Source organism: Cetorhinus maximus, chromosome 15 (assembly GCF_964194155.1).
Source record: "Cetorhinus maximus chromosome 15, sCetMax3.hap1.1, whole genome shotgun sequence".
Lineage (NCBI taxonomy): Eukaryota > Metazoa > Chordata > Chondrichthyes > Lamniformes > Cetorhinidae > Cetorhinus > Cetorhinus maximus.
In genome coordinates this window covers 14,459,673-14,479,535 of record NC_135893.1, presented here as the reverse complement: position 1 = coordinate 14,479,535, position 19,863 = coordinate 14,459,673, and the positions used below count along the sequence as shown (strand labels likewise).

At 44.0% G+C, this 19,863-nt stretch overlaps 1 protein-coding gene across 4 annotated transcripts in view; it reads right to left on the bottom strand.

Annotated features, from left to right (window-relative positions):
• The window catches only part of tp73 (tumor protein p73), a 248,278-nt gene that overhangs the window by 73,596 nt on the left and 154,819 nt on the right, over nt 1-19,863 (bottom strand). For all 4 annotated transcript variants that reach the window (XM_078557907.1, XM_078557908.1, XM_078557905.1 and 1 more), the window contains exon 4: nt 4,281-4,526. In XM_078557907.1, coding sequence (XP_078414033.1) covers nt 4,281-4,526 — 246 coding nt within the window. The remainder of the gene's footprint in view (nt 1-4,280; nt 4,527-19,863) is intronic.

Here is a 19,863-nt window from a genome sequence, read left to right as displayed (position 1 = left end):
ATCGTCCCACAATATCTATGGATTTACAATCTGCAGATGGTGTAAGTATGCACCTCTTACCTTCCACTTATTCCCTCACTTCAAACTTACCCTTGTGCCTTTTGTCTTCCTTAGACTCAATCCGGCCAGGCAGTAAAGATGAAAGTGAAGATGAAGATGAAGATGCACTGTAACTCAATTTCATTTACAGGCACCAGTTCAGATACTGACAGTGTGCATAATTTGGACGATAGCATTGAGGTGGGAGGCACACCTAAGAAGACACCGGGCACAGATAGCCTGCAGCCGGGGCAGGGGCAAAGGGAAGTGTGGATGGCCAACACCCCAGAGAGTGAGGACACATGCTTCTTCCATTACAAATGACTCAGATGGGAACTTCAATGGGAATATAGAAGAAGGCTGATGTGTATGCACAATAAAATGTTTGGTGCATCGGCAGGACGAAAGCCTGCATTGAATGTCAAGGTGCATGGAGGAGTTCAGCACCAACTTGGCACAGAGCTTGGAGCCCATCTTTTCCAGCCAAGTGGTGGAATGGTGGCCAACTCTGTTCACACACTTGATGCAGCCTCTGATGGTCAATGCCACAGCTTCCATTACAGGACAAGTAGCAGCCACTCAATGTCTGAGTACTGCACTGGAACTTCTGACTCTGTCGCACAAGGTCAGCTTGCTGCCATGGAAGCTCAGAATGCTGCCATCATGGCAGTGGATTATTATATGATAAGGGGTTTGAAAAGTGTTACAGCAATCCAAAAATCTGCCCTCCATAGGATTGTTGAGGCTTTGCCCTGGGTGAGTGGCAATGTTTCATGGAACATAAACTTGCTATCTCCTCTCAGGAAGACAACTCTTGTGCTTCCACACTGTCACTGTACCCTTGTTGTTGCCTGTCAGCCAGTCAGCCTAGACCGCAGCTGCGCATACCAAGGTGGTGCAGGCCACAGCTGGGCCTCCTGGACTTAGAGCTGCTCGAGGTCATTCTCCAAAGTTACATGCAGTATCCTTCACTGAAATTCAGCAGCTTTCTGCTACCCATTTTGCAACCTCTTTGGTAGCAACTGCATTGGAGCGCTAAGATAGGCTAAGGCACACAGGAGACAGACATGTACAAGGTGAATTGTTAGATTTTTCATGCAACAAGGCATGATTTAATTTATAAATTTGGTTTGGAATGTTTATTTTGAGGTGTTTTTTATTTTGTATTGTGGCTAAGTTTTCACTGTGATGGTCAGTGACAGTGGTAAGAGGTGTGGAAGTGTTGGTGAGTCAGGAATTGGGGTTGCATTTACTGGTCTCACACATGAATGAGGCCTTCACAGACAGCCCAGGCAGAAAGGGACTGCCTAGGTTGCCCCCACCTTTCTCTTCCACCTTTTCCTCCTCCTGTATAGCTGGTGGCTGTGCCCTCATGATGGCAAGGTTGTGCAGTATGCAGCAGACCATCACAAATCTTGACAGCCACTCTGCAGAGTACTGCAGGGCTCTACCAGAGTGGTCCAGGCAGTAGAAGCATTGTTTCAGCATGCTGTGGTCTGCCTATCACATTTCATCTGACAGCATGGCTTTCACTATGTGCATGTTATGCATGTGTGTGGGTTGTGCACTGGAGTTATGAGCCATGTCTTCAGTAGATAGCCCTTGTCAACCAATAGCTACCCTTTGGTGTCTCATGCTGGCTCAAATGCGCTTGGCACAGCAGATTGCCTCAGAATGAAGGCAGCATTATTGCTGCCAGGATGCCAGGCACTGACCTGTATGATTCATTGTCTATGGTCGGACACCGTCTTGACATTGAGGGAATGGAATCCCTTTCAGTTCCAGCATAGGACAAAGTTAACATGTGGAACCCACAAAGCAATGTACATGCAAATTAAATGTAGTGTCTCTCTTTGAATCCTCATTGACTTCCTTACACAAGCAGATGACAAACTGCAAGGTGTTGCAAATAACTCTAGCTCCAGCCTGGATGGAGCCAGACAAATAAATATTGATTGCCATGCTCACCTTGACAGTCACTGGCAATGTGGTCCTTGTCCCACAATGAGGCTGCCAGCTGTGGCTGCAGCAGGTGACAAATTTCAGCGAGGATATCCTTATTGAAGTAGAGACGTATCACCCATCGTTCCTCGCTGAGGAACCATTCTGACTTAGAAATATATCTTCCTTCACTGTCGCTGGGACTGGAACTCCCTTCCTAACAGCACTGGGGGTGCACCTACGCCACATGGACTGTAGTGGTTCAAGAAGGCAGCTCACCACCACCTTCTCAAGGGCAACTAGGGATGGGCAATAAATGCTGGCACATCCCGTGAATGAATAAAAAAGAGATAGGAGAATTGCTCCCTGAACACTGTGCGAATGTGGCTTCCTGTCGAGAGCCCTTCACCCCCTCCTCCTTCTTCCTCTTCCAGTAGCTTGCCCTACCCAGTATGCCCTCTGCTCATTTTTCTAACCATGCTGTATTTCCAAGGGGAATATCTACTAATGCATCCATGCCTGGAAGAAAGTGAGATCAAAATTGTACTGCTAGCGCAAAATCAGTGTTGTGCATGACGACATTATCCGTCTGCTCCGCATATTTCTGGTAGACGTTCACTGCATGTGTGTTAAAGCTTGCACCAATATCATATCCGGTACAAGTTGCCCCACAAATGTGCACTCACAACACAGACATCATTTACAGACATAATTTTGAAGCTCAATGGGCACTCATAGCACCCAAAAAAAAAATCATTTTTTAATCACATGTGTAAATGCTACGTAATGATTTCATCAGTCAGTATTAAAGATCTGGTATGAAGTTGGATGTGGTGGTGTAAAGTCGATGTGATTCACCTCTAGGGTTCATGAAAATGGTCACTTAGATCCGACTCTCTTAGGAGTCTTGTACCCTTGTTGGACTGGTCCCTAGAGTAGTTCTTTTTTCCAGGGTAACAGCAACTTTGTAAAGTGTCGGTGTTGCCTTTGGAGGTGCCAGATAAGGTCTAAAGAAGTGGGTATCAGCAACTAATAGAGACACTGCATTTGACAGCACCAAACAACTATTTTTCTGGAGCCAGTTGATGGCAGGGGAGGCTGAGTTCTCAGTTCACCAGAATGGATCTTCCCTACCGATATCCTGTGTGGAACCTTCCCTGACCAGGAAGTAAGGTCCAATAGCCAGAAATTGTTCAAGCAACATCTTGCATCCTGTTCTTTTCACGTTGTGCTGTTGCTGTGAGAGTCACAGTACATAACAGGGAAAAGCTGTATAGCAACCAGAGCCCCAGTATGGTACAGAACCGACCCTTGACACTACGCTACCACAGAGGACGTTACTGCAATTGTAGCCTCAATTTGTGCATGAATCCAGGGCAAATGCAATAGGCCAGAACTGAAACAGTTAAACTATGGATGTCATTCTAAATTTAATGAAAAGTCAGCGTCGCTAATTTCAGCCAGAGTTAACCGCTGCCAATCGCAGCAGCCCAATCAACAACCTGACTGTACGCCCTTCACATCGTGGCGAGTCTTTGCACAGACAAGGATGAGCAGCACATTTGAAATTGCACTTGAGAAAAACACTAATTATCCCATCAGTTACCAGCAGACAGGGAGCCGCGCTTCTTCTACTGTTGGACAGGATGCTTGCTTGTCTGCAGCAAGTCTGAACATCTCCCTCCAGGAGATAGCACAAGCAGCATCCAACATGTGCTTGGATTGCGAGCATGTTCAGTCATGTCTTGCTGCAAGACATAATCTTTAAGATGTATAAGAGACAGGATAAAAAAAACACGTTTTCAGCAGACTACTGACTTGTGTTAAAACCAATTTTCACAATTAAAAATATTTTGGCTTCTCTCATTGGAGAAAGTGCAGATGTTACAGCTGGAGAAGTTTGAGCATCTTGCATTCTGGTTCATTTTCTGGCCAGACCGCAGTTAAAATTATATTTCTGTTGCAAAGGCAGGTATTTACTGTCTGGCATGCAGTGGGATGCACAGGGTACACATTGAAATCAATACAGTCATTTCAACAAAACACCAAGTTTCAAAGTTGCCTTAAGTTAATCTCCAATAAAACTTTAACATAAGTTGCACATCACATTTAGATAATACAATCTCCGTGTGGAGAAGAGAAAGTAAAGAGAAGAAGAACAAAGAAAATATTACAAGGGACCGAGGCTGAAAACACCCCTTTTTTGCTGATGAATTAAGAAGGATCACATTATTTTCATATAAATAATTTACTTTCTTTACAATAATATCTCAATCAAAAATACGAAAGAGCAGACTCACGGTCCAGGTAGCTGACTTAGCAGTACTTGATTGCTGAAAAGTGACTTCGAATAAATGTGGTCCTGGATAGTCTGTGTTGGAAGGGATTGCTGGAGCAGGCGACATAGTATCAAACGTGGAGCTTGGCTGTGAGTAGGGAGACGGTGTTGGGACATTCGAGGCGTGCTCCGAGTTGTAAGGGCTGGCGGAGGATGCACGGTTGGTGATACTCTGATCCATGCTGCTGTTTAGCAAATTAAACTGGGACTAGAAAGGCAAAGGGGTGGGGATAAGAAGTGAAACAGCCAGGTAAGGACTTGCAACATCCACTTATTTCAGACTATTAAGAAAACACACACATCAGACAGCTGTCACTACATTTCAGCTCCTGGAATCCTTTTTATTCCTGTTGCCCCATGTAAGGACTTGTCAAATAATTAATCGTAAATATATCATTCAGGCAAATATGAAGGAAAAAAAATGTCAGTTTGAAGCTTGTTGCTTCCTCTTGCTCTTTTCTCTGACCACTGATCCTTGAAGGTTTCTTTTATATATTGAATACTGTTTAGGGCCATCAGTTTACTTATAACTTTAATGATTGTGGCAGAAATCCGGGCTGAATTGTTCAAGCTGTATTTTGTGTTTCATTCATATAATTCCAAGGAAGGAAGGAGCCCTGTACAAATGAATGAACAAAAAATCATTCAAAAAGCATTTTCCTTTTGGAGCTAGGTATCAGTCTGGGATCACGTCGGAGCTAAAATCTACTCGACTGAAAAGTCCAGAGGAGCAGTTAATTGAAAAATAATCCAAGTCATCAAATAAATTTATTAAGAGATTGTTGAGAAAGGAAAATCACCTAAAGGGTTAAATTATAAAGGGAAGCAAGAACAGAAAAAGAAGAAGAACAAGCCTTGACACGTGAAATGACCTGGGATCAAAGGTTAGGCAAAGAGTAGATAAAAAGGATATAGGACATGATAAACACAAACAGATGCTGTAACATGGAATGAATAGTACATTGTTAAAAGAGATAAGGGGTGATCAAGAAACTGTGTGGGTAAGCAAAATCAAATAGCTAACCTAGATATAATTATAAGAGAATAAAGAAGGGCAAGTTAATAAGATCACTGTGTAAATATGCTGGAGTCATGTAATTGTACTGTATAAATACTGCTTGTTGAACACTGTAACGTCGAGCAGATCTAGGTGATCTCTCCCAATGGCCATTGCACGGTTTAGCGCTTGAATAAAAGTACTCTTTCTCGATGTAACCTGTGGTTGTTGGTATTTTTCCTTGACACTGGCTATGAAGAAGCCCCTGCCATTTTGATGCCCCAATCTCATTTAAATTGAGCAGGCAGGGTGCAGGGTTCTAAATTGGCATTCTGATTCAGCCTGCTGAATTTTGGCTTCAAGATTAGGCAGTGGAGTCTTTAAGGAGCGCTAGTGCAGCTGCTCAGTGCTAGCCACCTATTTCGACGGCTGCTAATTTCACATCAGAGGGGCCTCATGCAAGAAGACATCAGTAATCATCTTGCTACTACTCCATTGACTCTGAAAGATAGGATTGTTATGAGACAAATATTGTTCCCACCCACTATGATACCAATCTTGACCAATTAACATAAACAGGCAAGGATCATGGGCCTCGGTATCCACCCACACGTGGAAGAAAGGCTAGCATATTTAATGTCGATAGGGACCAGGTAGCAGATGCCTAACCTTCTGTCCCTGTCAGGTGGGGATAATGAACCAGAAGACCTGAGATAGGATAGAAAATACTAAAGTCAAGAACAAAGAGTCAGGTGCAGTGCCTTTGTGGTATGGTGTACCAGACAACATTTCACCAGGGCATAGTAACCCAACGTCAATGTATTTCCATTCATGACAACTTTTTATGTTTTGATTTTTAAAAAGCTATATTATGGCTAAAAGACTGCATTGTAAAAGGTCTGTTCCAACACAGTGTCTTCAGCCCTGACAACTAACATGGTGATCTCTCAGGGTGGGGTGTTACCAGCTGATCCAGGAGGCAGGTCAAAGTCCCCTTCAGAGAATTTGATATATACTTAAAGAAAAAAGATTCTTTCAGCGAAAGAGCATGGGAGTGGAGCTAATTGGATACTCTTTCAAAGAATCAGCAGAGGCATAATGAGCCAAATGGTCCCCATTTGAACTGCATTATTCTATTACTGAATTCAGCAAGTGTGCATGCTCTCTTGGATTCCACATCACATGGTACCTACACAATTTGTACAAGTAGCGTATTTTAAGATCAAAAGTTTTTTGCAATATTTGTGTTGAGCTAGCCCTGCAGAAAAAGTCTTAGTGTGAAACTGATTAAGTTGTTTTCTAAGTTTGAGAAGCCTCAGCGGTTGGCTACACATATTGGGGAAATGGCAGGCAGCAGGACCCTAAAGCTGATGCTTGTAACTTTACGTGTGTCTTAACTGCAAGTTCAGTTCCCGCAATCCCTGGTATATCACTTAATCCTTTTAAACGATATGTTCTTTCACCGGCCACCTGTGCATGTTTAAATTACACAGAGTTTGCAGCATAGAAACAGGCCATATGAACCAACCATAAGCTAGTGTTCATGCTTCTCATGAGCCTTCTTCCACTATTTACTTAATCTCACCCGATCCTCCTCATCTAACTATCCACAAACATTCACTCCCTCCACCACCAACGCACAGTGGCAGCAGTGTGTACCATTTACAAGATGCACTGCAGGGACTCACCAAGGCTCCTTAGACAGTACCTTTTAAACCCACGACCATGACCATCTAGAAGAACAATGGCAGCAGACACATGGGAATATCACTACCTGAAAGTTTCCTTCCACGCCACTCCCCATCCTGACTTGGAAATATATCGCTGTTCCTTCACTGTTGCTGGGTCACCATATGGGTTGCAGCAGTTCAAGAAGGCAGCTCACCACCACCTTCTCAAGGGCAATTAAGGATGGACAATAAAGGCTGGCCTAGCCAGTTTGAAAGAATAAAAAAAAGCATAACCCTCTATTCCCTTCTCCCTCATGCTTTTCCAGCTCCCTTCAATGTATCCATGCATTTGCCACAACCACTTCTATGTGGCAGAGAGTTTTACGTTCTCACCATTCTCTGAGTTAAAGATCTTTCTCCTGAATTCTTTATTGGATTTATTAGTGACTATATTACACCTACGATTCCTAATTTTGGTCTCCCTCACAAGTGGAAATATCTTCCCTACATCCTCTCCTTCTTCATTATAAAGACCTCAACAGGTCTTAATCTTCTCTATTCCAGCGACAACAGCCCCAGCCTGTTCAGTCTTGCATCATAGTTGTACTCTCAGGTTTGGCTTTATTCTTGTAAACCTCCTTTGCACTTTCTTTAATGTTTCTATATCCCTTTTTGTGATATGGAGACCAGAACCGTGCAAAGTACTCTAGTAGTGAAGCTACTCAAATGATATGTTCAGCTGATGTTACAGTCAACTCACTCTCAGTTCTACACAACGTCATGATTTAAAATTAGAGTTGAATGAAAGCGCTGATGAGTGTTGATGGTAAAATGTAAGGTAGTCATTTCCTGGTGAAAGCTCAGCTAACTGAAGTTGAATGAAAGGCAATGACGACGCTTGCTTTCATCCTATTGAATACACTCTGGGGTAGGGGTTTGATTTTAGTTCTCCCATTGCATGCCAGGATTGAAAATCAGGAATTGGGAACGCAGCCAATCAGGACACAAGTGATCTTCCACCCATTAAAATTCCAGCTCGGCATTGAAACGGAGGTAAAATTGAAAAAAGCATTGGCTGTAACAGGAGTGCAGGTTTGAAGCAAAATTCTATGTTTTCAGGAGGTTTAAATGATTAGCTGTAGTAGAAGTGGAAAAATAAAGTTGCATAATTAGTGCAAAATATAAGTTGTATGAATATCATAGTTTTACATCAGCTCGACTAAGTTGGCAACGCTTATTTCTGAGTCAGAAGATCAAGGGTTTAAGCACCACTCCAGATGTGAACACATCATCTAGATTGATCCTCTAAGGGAGTGCCACCTTGTCAGAGGTGACATCTTTTCAATGAGACATTAAACTGGGTCCCATCTGTCCTCTCAGATGGCCATCAGGGGTGTTCTCCCTGGTGTCCTGACCATATTTATCCCTCAAACATAAAAATGATTATCTAGACATCGTCTCATTGCTATTTGGGGGTCCTTGCTGTGCACAAATTCGCTGCTGGGTTTGCCTAACAAATGATTACACTTCAAAAGTACTTCACTGGCTCAGAAGTGCTTTGGATGCCCTAAGGTTGTAAAAGACACTATCTGAATTCAAGTTTTATCTTCTTTCTTACATCACATTAACTGTTTGAAAATGTACAAAGATCTCTTCTTTCCCTCCCTGCTCCACCATAAAAAAACATTTACAATGGGAAAGTGTGTGTGCTAATATCTTCTTTTTAATATAATACACTGTTCGGACTTGTCCATCTGAATCCAAAAGTCAGTCAACAGAGATAACGCTTGTTTTTCCAATAGTAGACAAATAATAGTGGGGATGGGTGGTGTTTGTGGTGGGTGCCTGAGTTCTTACTCAGATGGGACAATTTTTTTCTTTTTTATTTATCCCTTCATGGCTTCTTCTTGGCTGGGCTGGCATTGAGCTGATGTTATTAAAGGACTAGTCCAGGTTAAAACAACAGACAAAAAAAAAGCCAGGACTAATTAGCTGCATAACTTCCCCTCAGACAACAACACAGGCGCAGGTATGTACATGCAGAAGAAACAGCCGGGGAGGTGATGAGCGTTCATACACAATGGCTGGTTGTCCCATTACATGCTATAAAATTCAGGAGTTAGCAATGATCCATGCTCACTGCTTTTTGAGTGTGGGATGAAGTGATCCCATGTATGGGTAGTACTCCAACCCCTGCCCTTTGTATTGAATACACATGGGGAGATGGTCATGTAATGGATGGTGATGTAGTGGCAATATCTCTGGACTTGTAGTTCTGAGGCCCAAGCTAATGCTCTGGGGACATGGGTTCAAGTCCCACCACAACAGCTGGAGGAGTGTAAATCCAATGAATAAACCTGGGATATAAAACTACACCCAGTAATGGTGACCATGATAACTATCATCTTTACATGTGACTCCAGACCAATAGCATTGTCCTAGCAAGTCACTCAGTTAAGGGCAATTATGGATGGGAACAAATGCTGGCCTTGCCAGTGACTCCCACAAAAGAATACAGAAGAAAATATACTACAATTGTCCTCTCTCATTCATTGGAACAGGGTTTAAGAACAGAATTCACCAGCTATTTGGTGTAGTACTGGATGAAAAGTTCTCACTTCATCAAATCAAGAACCAGGGGCAAGAGCAAGGGACAAATGTCGAACTTGAAGATTTTTTACCCTGCTGCTGGCTTCCTTCTGATCTCTGAACGTGAATGAAGTTATGATTGAAATTTTTACATGATTATATGACTGCAGGGAACATCTAAATGAGTTAGAATCAATAGTGGTCAAGGAGGAAAGCAACCTGACAAGAAAGCTTCTGGACTCTTCTCAAAAAGAGTCATATTTAACTCGAAGCATTAACTCTACTTCTGCCTCCACAGATGCTGCTAGGCTGGCTGAGTATTTTTATTTTTTAAAAAAATACTTAATTTGCTATAAAGCGCTTTGGGTCATTGTGAGGTCATGAAAGGTCTGTATGAATGCAAGTCTCTTTTCTTGCTTTGAGGCACATTCCTCTTTTCCACCCCCCCCTTTGTTTTAAACCTTACACAATGATCTTTGCCCTCAGTGGTTAGGTGGTTCGGCCCACCTTCCATGGTATTTATTATCTGATTACCAATGAATTCACCCTCAATGCCCTGCTTTCTTGCCGTTGTGATTGCAAATTGCATGACATGTCTTTTCTGTCAATTGTAGCAAAGTGCTGTCATTGACTAATCTGGTAAGAATAGAAGTGATGTTCAAAAATTTGCACGTCACAAAAAGAGTCAGGTTTAGGGGTTGAAGTTGGTGTGCTTGCACCAGCTTTATGAGTGTAAAACAGTTGCAGCGCTAACAAATTTAACGATGGTTGGATACCCTACATGTGCTAAATTAACTTAGCCCATATTTTAGACCTCTTGGTGGCTACCTTAGGTCCCTTAGATAGTTAAATTATAATGCCTGAAGGCTCCCTCAGGAAAACTTGTTCCTGATGAGGACAAAGTGGCAGGTCTGCCCCACACAGTTCTTCAGCAGCTATCAACGAAAGCTAAGTTTTCCTCAAACAACAGTTAAAAAAAGGCTTTCTTGTGGAGTTTGGAGGAGCAGGAGTTCTCTTCTGAATGTAGAATTGGCATGATTTTTTTAATTCACTCATGGGATGTGGGCATTGCTGGCTGGGCCAGCATTTATTGCCCACCCCAAATTGCCCTCGAGAAGGTGGTGGTGAGCTGCCTTCTTGAACCACTGCAGTCCATGTGGTGTAGGTACACCCACAGTGCTGTTAGGAAGGAAGTTCCAGGATTTTGATCCAGCAACAGTGAAGGAACAATGATATAGTTTCAAGTCAGGTTGGTGAGTGGCTTGGGGGGGAACTTCCAGGTGGAGGTGTTCCCATCTGTCTGCTGCCCTTGTCCTTCTAGCAGTCATGGATTTGGAATGTGAATGGGAGCCTTGGTGAATTCCTGCAGTGCACCTTGTAGATGGTACACACTGCTCTTATGGTGCATTGGTGGTGGAGGAGTGAATGTTCGTGGATGGGATGCCAATCAAATGGGCTGCTTTGTCTTGGATGGTGTCAAGCTTCTTCCCTCCTATCCCTTACCAACTCTCTGCTTGGAGATACCTCTGGGCTCCTGGCGGCAAGGTAAGCCAGCCAACCTTTGTAATCTGCCACTTGCGAACTGCCTCTGGAAGCACAACAGTGCAGAAAATGGTCTTTTTTTAATTTGTTCATGGGATGTGGGTGTTGAAGGATAGGCCAGCATTTTTTGTTCATTCCTAATTGCCCTTGAGAAAATGGTGGTGAGCTGCCTTCTTGAACCGCTGTCCACGTGGTGTAGCAACACCTACAGTGCTGTTAGGAAGGGAGTTCCAGGATTTTGATCTAGCAACAGTGAAGGAACGGCGATATAATGCCAAGTCAGGATGGTGAGTGGTTTGGAGGGAACTTGCAGGTGCTGGTATTCCCGTGCGTCTGCTGCCTTTGTCCTTCAAGGTGGTTGAGGTCGCAAGTTTGGAAGATGCTGTTGAAGAAGCCTTGTAAGTTGCTGCCACTGTGCATCAGTGGTGGAGAGAATAAATGTTTAAGGTGGTGGATGGGGTGGCATCAAGCAGGCTGCTTTGTCCTGGATGGTGTCAAGCTTTTTGAGTGTTGTAGTAGCTGCGCCCATCCAGGCAAGTGGAGAGTATTCCTTCACACGCCTGACTTGTGCCTTGTAGATGGTCGACATGTATTGGGGAGTCAGGAGGTGAGTTACTTGCCACAGAATTCCTAGCCTCTGATCTGCTCTTGTAGCCACAGCATTTATATGGCTGATCCAGTTAAGTTTCTGGTCCATGGTAACCTCCAGGATGTTGATAGTGAGTGATTCAGCAATGGTAATGCCATTACATGTCAAGGAGAGGTGGTCATTGCCTGATACTTGGGTGGCATGAATATTACTTGTCCCTTATCAGCCCAAGCTTGGATATTGTCCAGATCTTGCTGCACGGACTGCTTCAGTATCTCAGGAGTCATGAATGGTGCTGAACATTGCACAGTCATTAGCCACGTCTGACCTTATGATGGAGGGAAGGTCAATGATGAAGCAGCTGAAGATGGTGGGATGCCTAGGACACTACCCTAAGGAACTCCTACAGTAACGTCCTGGGACTGAGATGATTGACCTCCAATCACAATCATTTTCCTTTGTGCTAGATATGATTCCAATCAGTGGACTCCCCCTGACTCCAGTTTTGCTAGAGCTCCTTTATCTCCCACTCGGTCAAATGCTGCATTGATGTCAAGGCCAGACACTCTCACCTCTGGAGTTCAGCTCTTTTGTCCATTTTAGATCAAAGCTATAATGAGTTTGTGAGCCGAATGGCCCTGGCAGAACCCAAACTAAGTGTCATGGAGCTGGTTATTGCTGAGCAAGTGCCGGTTGATAGCACTGTTGATGACCTCTTCCAGTACTTTGTTGATGATCGAGAGTAGACTGCTGGGGGATAATTGGCTGAGTGGGTTTGACCTGCTTTTTGTGGACAGGCCATACCTGGGCAATTTTCCACATTGCCAGTAGATGCCAATGTTGTAGCTGTACTGGAAAAGCTTGGCTCAGGACACAGCTAGCTCTGGAGCACAAGTTTTCAGTACTATTGCCAGAATGTTGTCAGGGCCCATAGCCTTTCCAGTATCCAGTGCCTTCAGCCTTTTCTTGATATCACTTGGAGTGAATCAAATTGGCTGTAGACTGCTGGGGAACTCAGAAGGAGGCCAGGATGGATCATCCACTCGGCACTTCTGGCTGAAGATGGTTGCAAATGCTTCAGCTTGTCTTTTGCACTGATGTGCTATGCACCCCCATCATTGAGAATGGGGATTCATATTCATGCCACACAAGTACCAGGCAATGACCACCTCCCCTTGACACACAATGGCATTACCATTGCTGAAACCCCCACTACCAACATCCTGGGGGTTACCATGGGCAAGAAACTGAACTGGACCAGCCCAATGGGGATACTTGTGAAGCCTCCTCATCCCATTAGTTGCTTAATTGTCCACCACCATTCACGACTAGATATAACAGGGCTGCAGAGTTAGATCTGATTCACTGGTTGTGGAATTGCTTAGCTCTGCCTATTGCTTACTGCTTCCACCATTTGGCATGCAAGTAATCCTGTGTTGTAGTTTCAGATTGACACCTGATTTTTAAGTATGCCTGGTGCTCCTCCTGGCATGCCCTTCTGCACTCTTCATTGAACCACAGTTGATCCCCCAGCTTGATGGTAATGGTAGTGTGGGGGATATGCCAGGCCATGAGGTTACAGATTATGGTTGAATTCAGTTCTGCTGCTGATGATGGAGCACAGCAACTCATGGATGCCCAGTTTAAAGTTGCTAGATCTGATTGAAATCATTTAGCACTGTGATAGTGCCATATAACACAATATTTTCAATGTGAAGATGGGGCTTAGTCTCTCCAAGGGCAGTGCAGTGGTCACTCTCCTACTCTCATACTATCATGGACAGAAGCAACTGTGACAGGTAGATTGGTGAGGACAAGGTGAAGTAGGTTTTTCCCTCTTGTTGGTTTCCTCACCACCTGCTGAAGACACAGTCTAGTTGTTATGTCTTTTTAGGACTCAGCCAGCTCAGTCAGTAGTGGTGCCACCGAGCCACTCTCGGTGATGGGCATTGAGGTCCCTCATCCAGAGTACATTCTGTGCTCTTGCCACCCTCAGTGCTTCTTCCAAGTGGTGTTCAAAATAGAGGAGTACTCATTGGAGGTGGGGGTGTGGAGTGCAGTAGTTGGTATTTAGCAGGAAGCTTCCTTGCCCATGTTTGACTTGATGCCGTGTGACCTCATTGGGTCCGAAGTCGATGTTGAGGACTCCCAGGGCAAAGCCCTCCCGACTGTATACCACTGTTCCACCACCTATGGTGAGTCTGCTCTGCCAGTGGGACAGAACAAACCCAGGGATGTTGATGGTGGTGTCGGGGAAATTGTCTGCAAGGCATGATCCTGTGAGTGTGACCACAGGCTATTGCTTGACTAGTCTCCCAGTTTTGGCACAAGCTCCCAGATGTTAGTAAGGAGGACTTTGCGAGATTGGCAGGGCTGGGTTTGCCGTTATTGTTTCCAGTACTTAGGTCAATGCTGGTTGGTCCACTGGTTTCATTCCTTTTTGTAGGCTTTGAAACAACTGAGTGGTTTGCTAGGCCATTTCAGAGAGGATTTAAGAGTCAACCACATTGCTGTGGACCTGGAGTCACATGTCGGCCAGACAGATAAGGATGAAGGATTTCCTTCCCTAACGGGCATTAGTGAGCCAGATGGGTTCTTACAGATGTATTCCAGGTGTATTAATGGAATTTAAATTCAACCAGCTGTTGTAGATTTGATGTCATGTCCCCAGAGCATTAGCCTGGGCCTCGTGGATTACTAGTCCAGTGACATTACCGCTACACTACCACCTCCCCTTAAATGAGGGTCAATCCCCAATTCTGAGCTGATCTCAGGCCTCCAGGCTGGGAGCATGCACAATGTATTTTTCAAGCTGCTGATATTTGCATAGTAAAAGTGGAATAGAGGCTCACCTTTTACAGGCTGTATCCTGTTAACATTTTCTAATCTAATTTTGATAAGGTAAATAAGGAGAAACTACCTGAAAAGGTTGGTGGATGCAGATTCAATATTAACTTTTAAAAGGGAACTGGATTTATATGTGAACAGGAAAGAATTGCAGGGCTTATAGGGAAAGATCGTGGGAGTTGAACTAATGAGATAGCTCTTTCAAAGAGCTGTCATAGGCATGATGGGCTGAATAGCTTTCTTCTGTGCTGTATGATTCTATGATCATTGCAGGGTCATCTTTGGTGTGCATGCATGTTTCAAAAACTTAAATACAATTGTTTTATATATTTTAAATAAAAACACAGCACACCTGCCATTACTTGAAAATTGAAAAGACAGATTAGTGTTTTGATTTAGCCCTTTCATCAGAGCTCTTTAAGATTCATACCTGAAGAATGAACACTTCTTTTCCCCTCACGGACACAGTGGGATCTGTTATGTAATTGCAGCATTTTACGATTTTTAGTTGAGAATTCCAATGACTAGGGCTTTATGTTTTTTATCTTAGGTTATATCAATTCAGCTATAATAGAGATTTAGCAAAAAGCTAGAAATAGATAAACGATACATTGCAACCAGGATTGAATATAATGCACATATATTTTGGCAATTCTCCCCCTTTCCCCACCATCAACCTACCCCACCTCGTTAATTGCCCCATCCCCTGTTTCACCTCCCCAAAAAATATTCAGTCACTGGTGCATATAGTTTCCAGCCAGCCTTCACGGGCTATATGCCTGGAAATCTGGTTGGAAAAGATCAAAGAGCGCACTCTGCTGGTCAGCAGTGAAAATGACAGTTTGTGCATCTATTCCAAGGGTGAATTCATCAATGGGGCTGCTTGTGTCAGAAGCCAAAGGTGTTTCATGAGGTTGACCGCTGGGGAAATAGAAACAAAGGAATAGGAGTAGGCACTCAGACCATGCATCATCTGTGCCTCACCTTCCAAACTCACGACCACTATCATCTAGAAGGACAAACGCAGCAGACACATGGGAATAGCGCCACCTGGTCCTCTCCAAGCCACTCACCATCCTGACTTGGAAATGTATCTCCGTTCCTTCATTGGCGCGAGGTCAAAATCCTGGAATTCCCTCCCTAACAACACATTGGTGTACCTACACCACATGGACTGCAACGGTTCAAGAAGGCAGCTCACCACCACCTGGTTAAGGGAAATTTGGGATGGGCAATAAATGCTGGGCAAGCCGGCGATGCCCACATCTCATGAACGAATAAAAAAAAAATCCATTTACTTGTCGTTGTTCCATAACCCTTGATAACCTTATCCAAAAATAATCTATCAATCTCAGTCTTGAAAATTTCAATTGACACACAGGGTGGGATTTTCCAGCCTCGCCCGCCACCGGGATCGTCCGGTCCCGCTGAAAGTCAATGGACTTTTGGCTGGGCTGTCAAATTTCCCATGGAAAATCCTGGCCACAACGTTTTGGAGGAGTGCGTTCCAAATTTCCACCATGTTTATGTGGAAAGGTGTTTCCCAACTTCTCTCCTAAAGGAGGAATTTTAAGGTTAGAACACTTCTGGATTTTACCACCAGAGGAAATAGTTTTTCTATACCTATCCAACTGAATCACTTATTAATTTTAGCTATCTCAAGCAGGTTACTTTTTAATCTTTCAAAATCAAGAGAATATAAGCTATGTGATCAATTTAAAACTAGTTAAGATGGCAAATTAAACAATATTGTTAAATTGTTGATTACAAAATAGCGAATGTAACTCCTCTATTCAAGATGGTAGGGAGACAGAAAACAGGGAACTACAGACCAGTTAGTTTAACATCTGTCACAGGGAAAAAGCTGGAATCTTTATTAAGGTGGTTACAGAAGGGCACTCTTAGTTCAATCAGGCAGAGTCAACGTGGCTTTGTGAAAGGGAACAAAAACAGAAAATACTGGGAACATCTGTGGAGATAGAAACAGAGTCGATGTTTCAAGTTCATTTGACTCTTCTCTGTTTCTCTCTCCACAGATGCTGTCGGACCTGCTGAGTTTTTCCAGCATTTTCTGTTTTTGTTTCAGATTTCCAGCATCTATAGTATTTTGCTTTTATCTTCGTGAAAGGGAAATTGTGTTTGTCTAATTCATTAGAGTTCTTTGAGGAAGTAACAAGCAACACGGATAAAGAGGGCTCTGTGAATGTGGTGTACTTAGATTTCCAGAAGGTATTTGACAAGGGTGCCACATCAAAAGTTGCTATACAAAGTACGAGCTCATAGTGTAGTGGGTAACATATTAGGATTGATAGAGGATTGTTTAGCTAACAGGAAACAGGGTAGGCATAAATGGGTCATTTTTGGGTTGGCAAGTTGCACCAAGTGAAGTGCCACAGGGATCAGTGCTGGGGCCTCAATTATTTACAACCTATATTAATGATTTGGATGCTGGGATTGAATGTATAGTTGCTAAATTTGCTGATGACACAAAGATAAGTAGGAAAGTATGTTGTGAAGAGGACATGAGGAGTCTGAAAAGGGATATAGAAAGGTTAAATGAGTAGGCAAAAATTTACCAGATGAAGTATAATGTAGGAAAATGTGAACTTGTCCATTTTGGCAGCAGGAATAAAAAAAGTCAGTATAGTATTTAAATGAGGAGACATTGCAGAACTCTGAGGTACAGTGGGATGTGTGTGTCTTGGTACATGAATCACAAAAATGTTAGTATGCAGGTAAAGCAAGTGATTAGGAAGGCAAATGGAATGTTGTCGTTTATTGCAAGGCAAATGGAATATAAAAGTAGGTATTTTTTGCTACATTTGTATAGAGTATTGGTGAGACCACATCTAGAGTACTGTGTACAGTTTGGTCTCCTTAATTAAGAAAGGACATAGTTGCATTAGAAGCAATTCAGAGAAGGTTCACTTGACTGATTCCTGGAATGAGAGGTTTATCCAGTGAGGAAAGGTTGGGCAGGTTGGGCCTGTATCCATTGGAGTTTAGAAGATTGAGAGGCTATCTTATTGAAACGTATAATATCTTGAGGGGACTTGACAGGATGGATGCTGAAAGAAAAACAAAAAATGCTGGAAAAACTCAGCAGGTCTGACAGCGTCTTTGGATGCTGAGTTTTTCCATCATTTTTTGTTTTTCTTTCAGATTTCCAGCATCTGTAGCATTTTGTCTATATCTGGATGCTGAAAGGATGTTTCCCATTGTGAGAGAGGTTAGAACTAGGGGACATAGTTTAAAACTAAGGAGTCTCCCATTTAAGATGGAGATGACAAGAAATGTTTCTCTCAGAGAATCATAAGTCTGTGGAACTCTCTTTTCAGAGACTGGAGGAGGCAGGGTCATTGAATATTTTTAAGGCTGAATTAGATAGAATCTTGATTGACAAGGGATTCAAGTCAATTACTAATGTGCCGCTTATAACATGTTAAGCATGCCAAAGGACCAGTAGCAGTGTATCTAATGGTGGAGGTCATGCCTGACAAATCTGTTAGAATTCTTTGAGGAGGTAATGAGTAGGTTAGACAAAGGAGAGCCAATGGATGTTATCTACATGGACTTCCAGAAGGCCTTTGACAAGGTGCCGCACAGGAGGCTGCTCAGTAAGATAAGAGCCCATGGTGTTAGAGGCAAGGTACTAGCATGGATAGAAGATTGGCTGTCTGGCAGGAGGCAGAGAGTGGGGATAAGGGGGTCCTTCTCAGGATGGCGGCCGGTGACAAGTGGAGTTCTGCAGGGGTCAGTGTTGGGACCACAACTTTTCACTTTATACATTAATGATCTAGATGAAGGAACTGAGGGCATCCTGGCTAAGTTTGCAGATGATACAAAGATAGGTGGAGGGACAGGTAGTATTGAGGAGGCGGGGAGGCTGCAGAAGGATTTGGACAGGTTAGGAGAATGGGCAAAGAAGTGGCAGATGGAATATAACGTGGGGAAGTGTGAGGTCATGCACTTTGGTAGGAAGAATAGAGGCATAGACTATTTTCTAAATGGGGAGAGAATTCAGAAATCTGGAGTGCAAAGGGACTTGGGAGTCCTCGTCCAGGGTTCTCTTAAGGTTAACTTGCAGGTTGAGTCAGTAGTTAGGAAGGCAAATGCGGCCCGCTTCTACCTCCTACCCAAAATCCACAAACAGAACTGTCATGGCAGACCGATCGTGTCAGCCTGTTCCTGCCCCGCGGAACTCATTTCTCGCTATCTTGACTCCCTTCTCTCTCCCCTTGTCCAGTCTCTTCCCACCTACATCCGTGATTCCTCTGACACCTTACGTCACATCAACAATTTCCAGTTCCCTGGCCCCAACCGCTTCCTCTTCACCATGGATGTCCAATCCCTCTACACCTCCATCACCCACCAGGATGGTCTGAGGGCCCTTAGCTTCTTCCTTGAACAGAGGCCCGAACAATCCCCATCCACCACTACTCTCCTCCGTCTGGCTGAACTTGTTCTCACACTGAACAATTTCTCCTTTAACTCCTCTCACTTCCTCCAAATAAAAGGTGTGGCTATGGGTACCCGCATGGGCCCCAGCTATGCCTGTCTCTTTATGGGGTATGTGGAACATTCCTTGTTCCAGTCCTACTCTGGCCCCCTCCCACAACTCTCTCTCCGGTTCATCGATGATTACTTCGGTGCTGCTTCATGCTCTCGTCTGGACCTGGAAAAATTTATTAATTTTGCTTCCAATCTCCACCCCTCCATCATTTTCACATGGTCCATCTCTGACACTTCTCTTCCCTTCCTTGACCTCTCTGTCTCAATTTCTGATGATAGACTGTCCACCAATATCCATTACAAGCCTACCGACTCCTACAGCTACCTCGACTACAGCTCCTCACACCCCACTTCCTGTAAGGACTCCATCCCATTCTCTCAGTTCCTTTGCCTCCGTCGCATCTGTTCTGATGACGCTACCTTCAAAAACAGCTCCTCTGACATGTCCTCCTTCTTCCTTAACCGAGGTTTTCCACCCACGGTCGTTGACAGGGCCCTCAACCGTGTCCGGCCCAAATCCCGCGCATCCGCCCTCACGCCTTCTCCTCCTTCCCAGAAACATGATAGGGTCCCCCTTGTCCTCACTTATCACCCCACCACCCTCCGCATTCAAAGGATCATCCTCCGCCATTTCCGCCAACTCCAGCTTGATGCCACCACCAAACACATCTTCCCTTCACCCCACCTGACGGCATTCCATAGGGATCGTTCCCTCCGGGACACCCTGCTCCACTCCTCCATCACCCCCTACTCCTCAACCCCCACCTATGGCACCTCCCCATGCCCACGCAGAAGATGC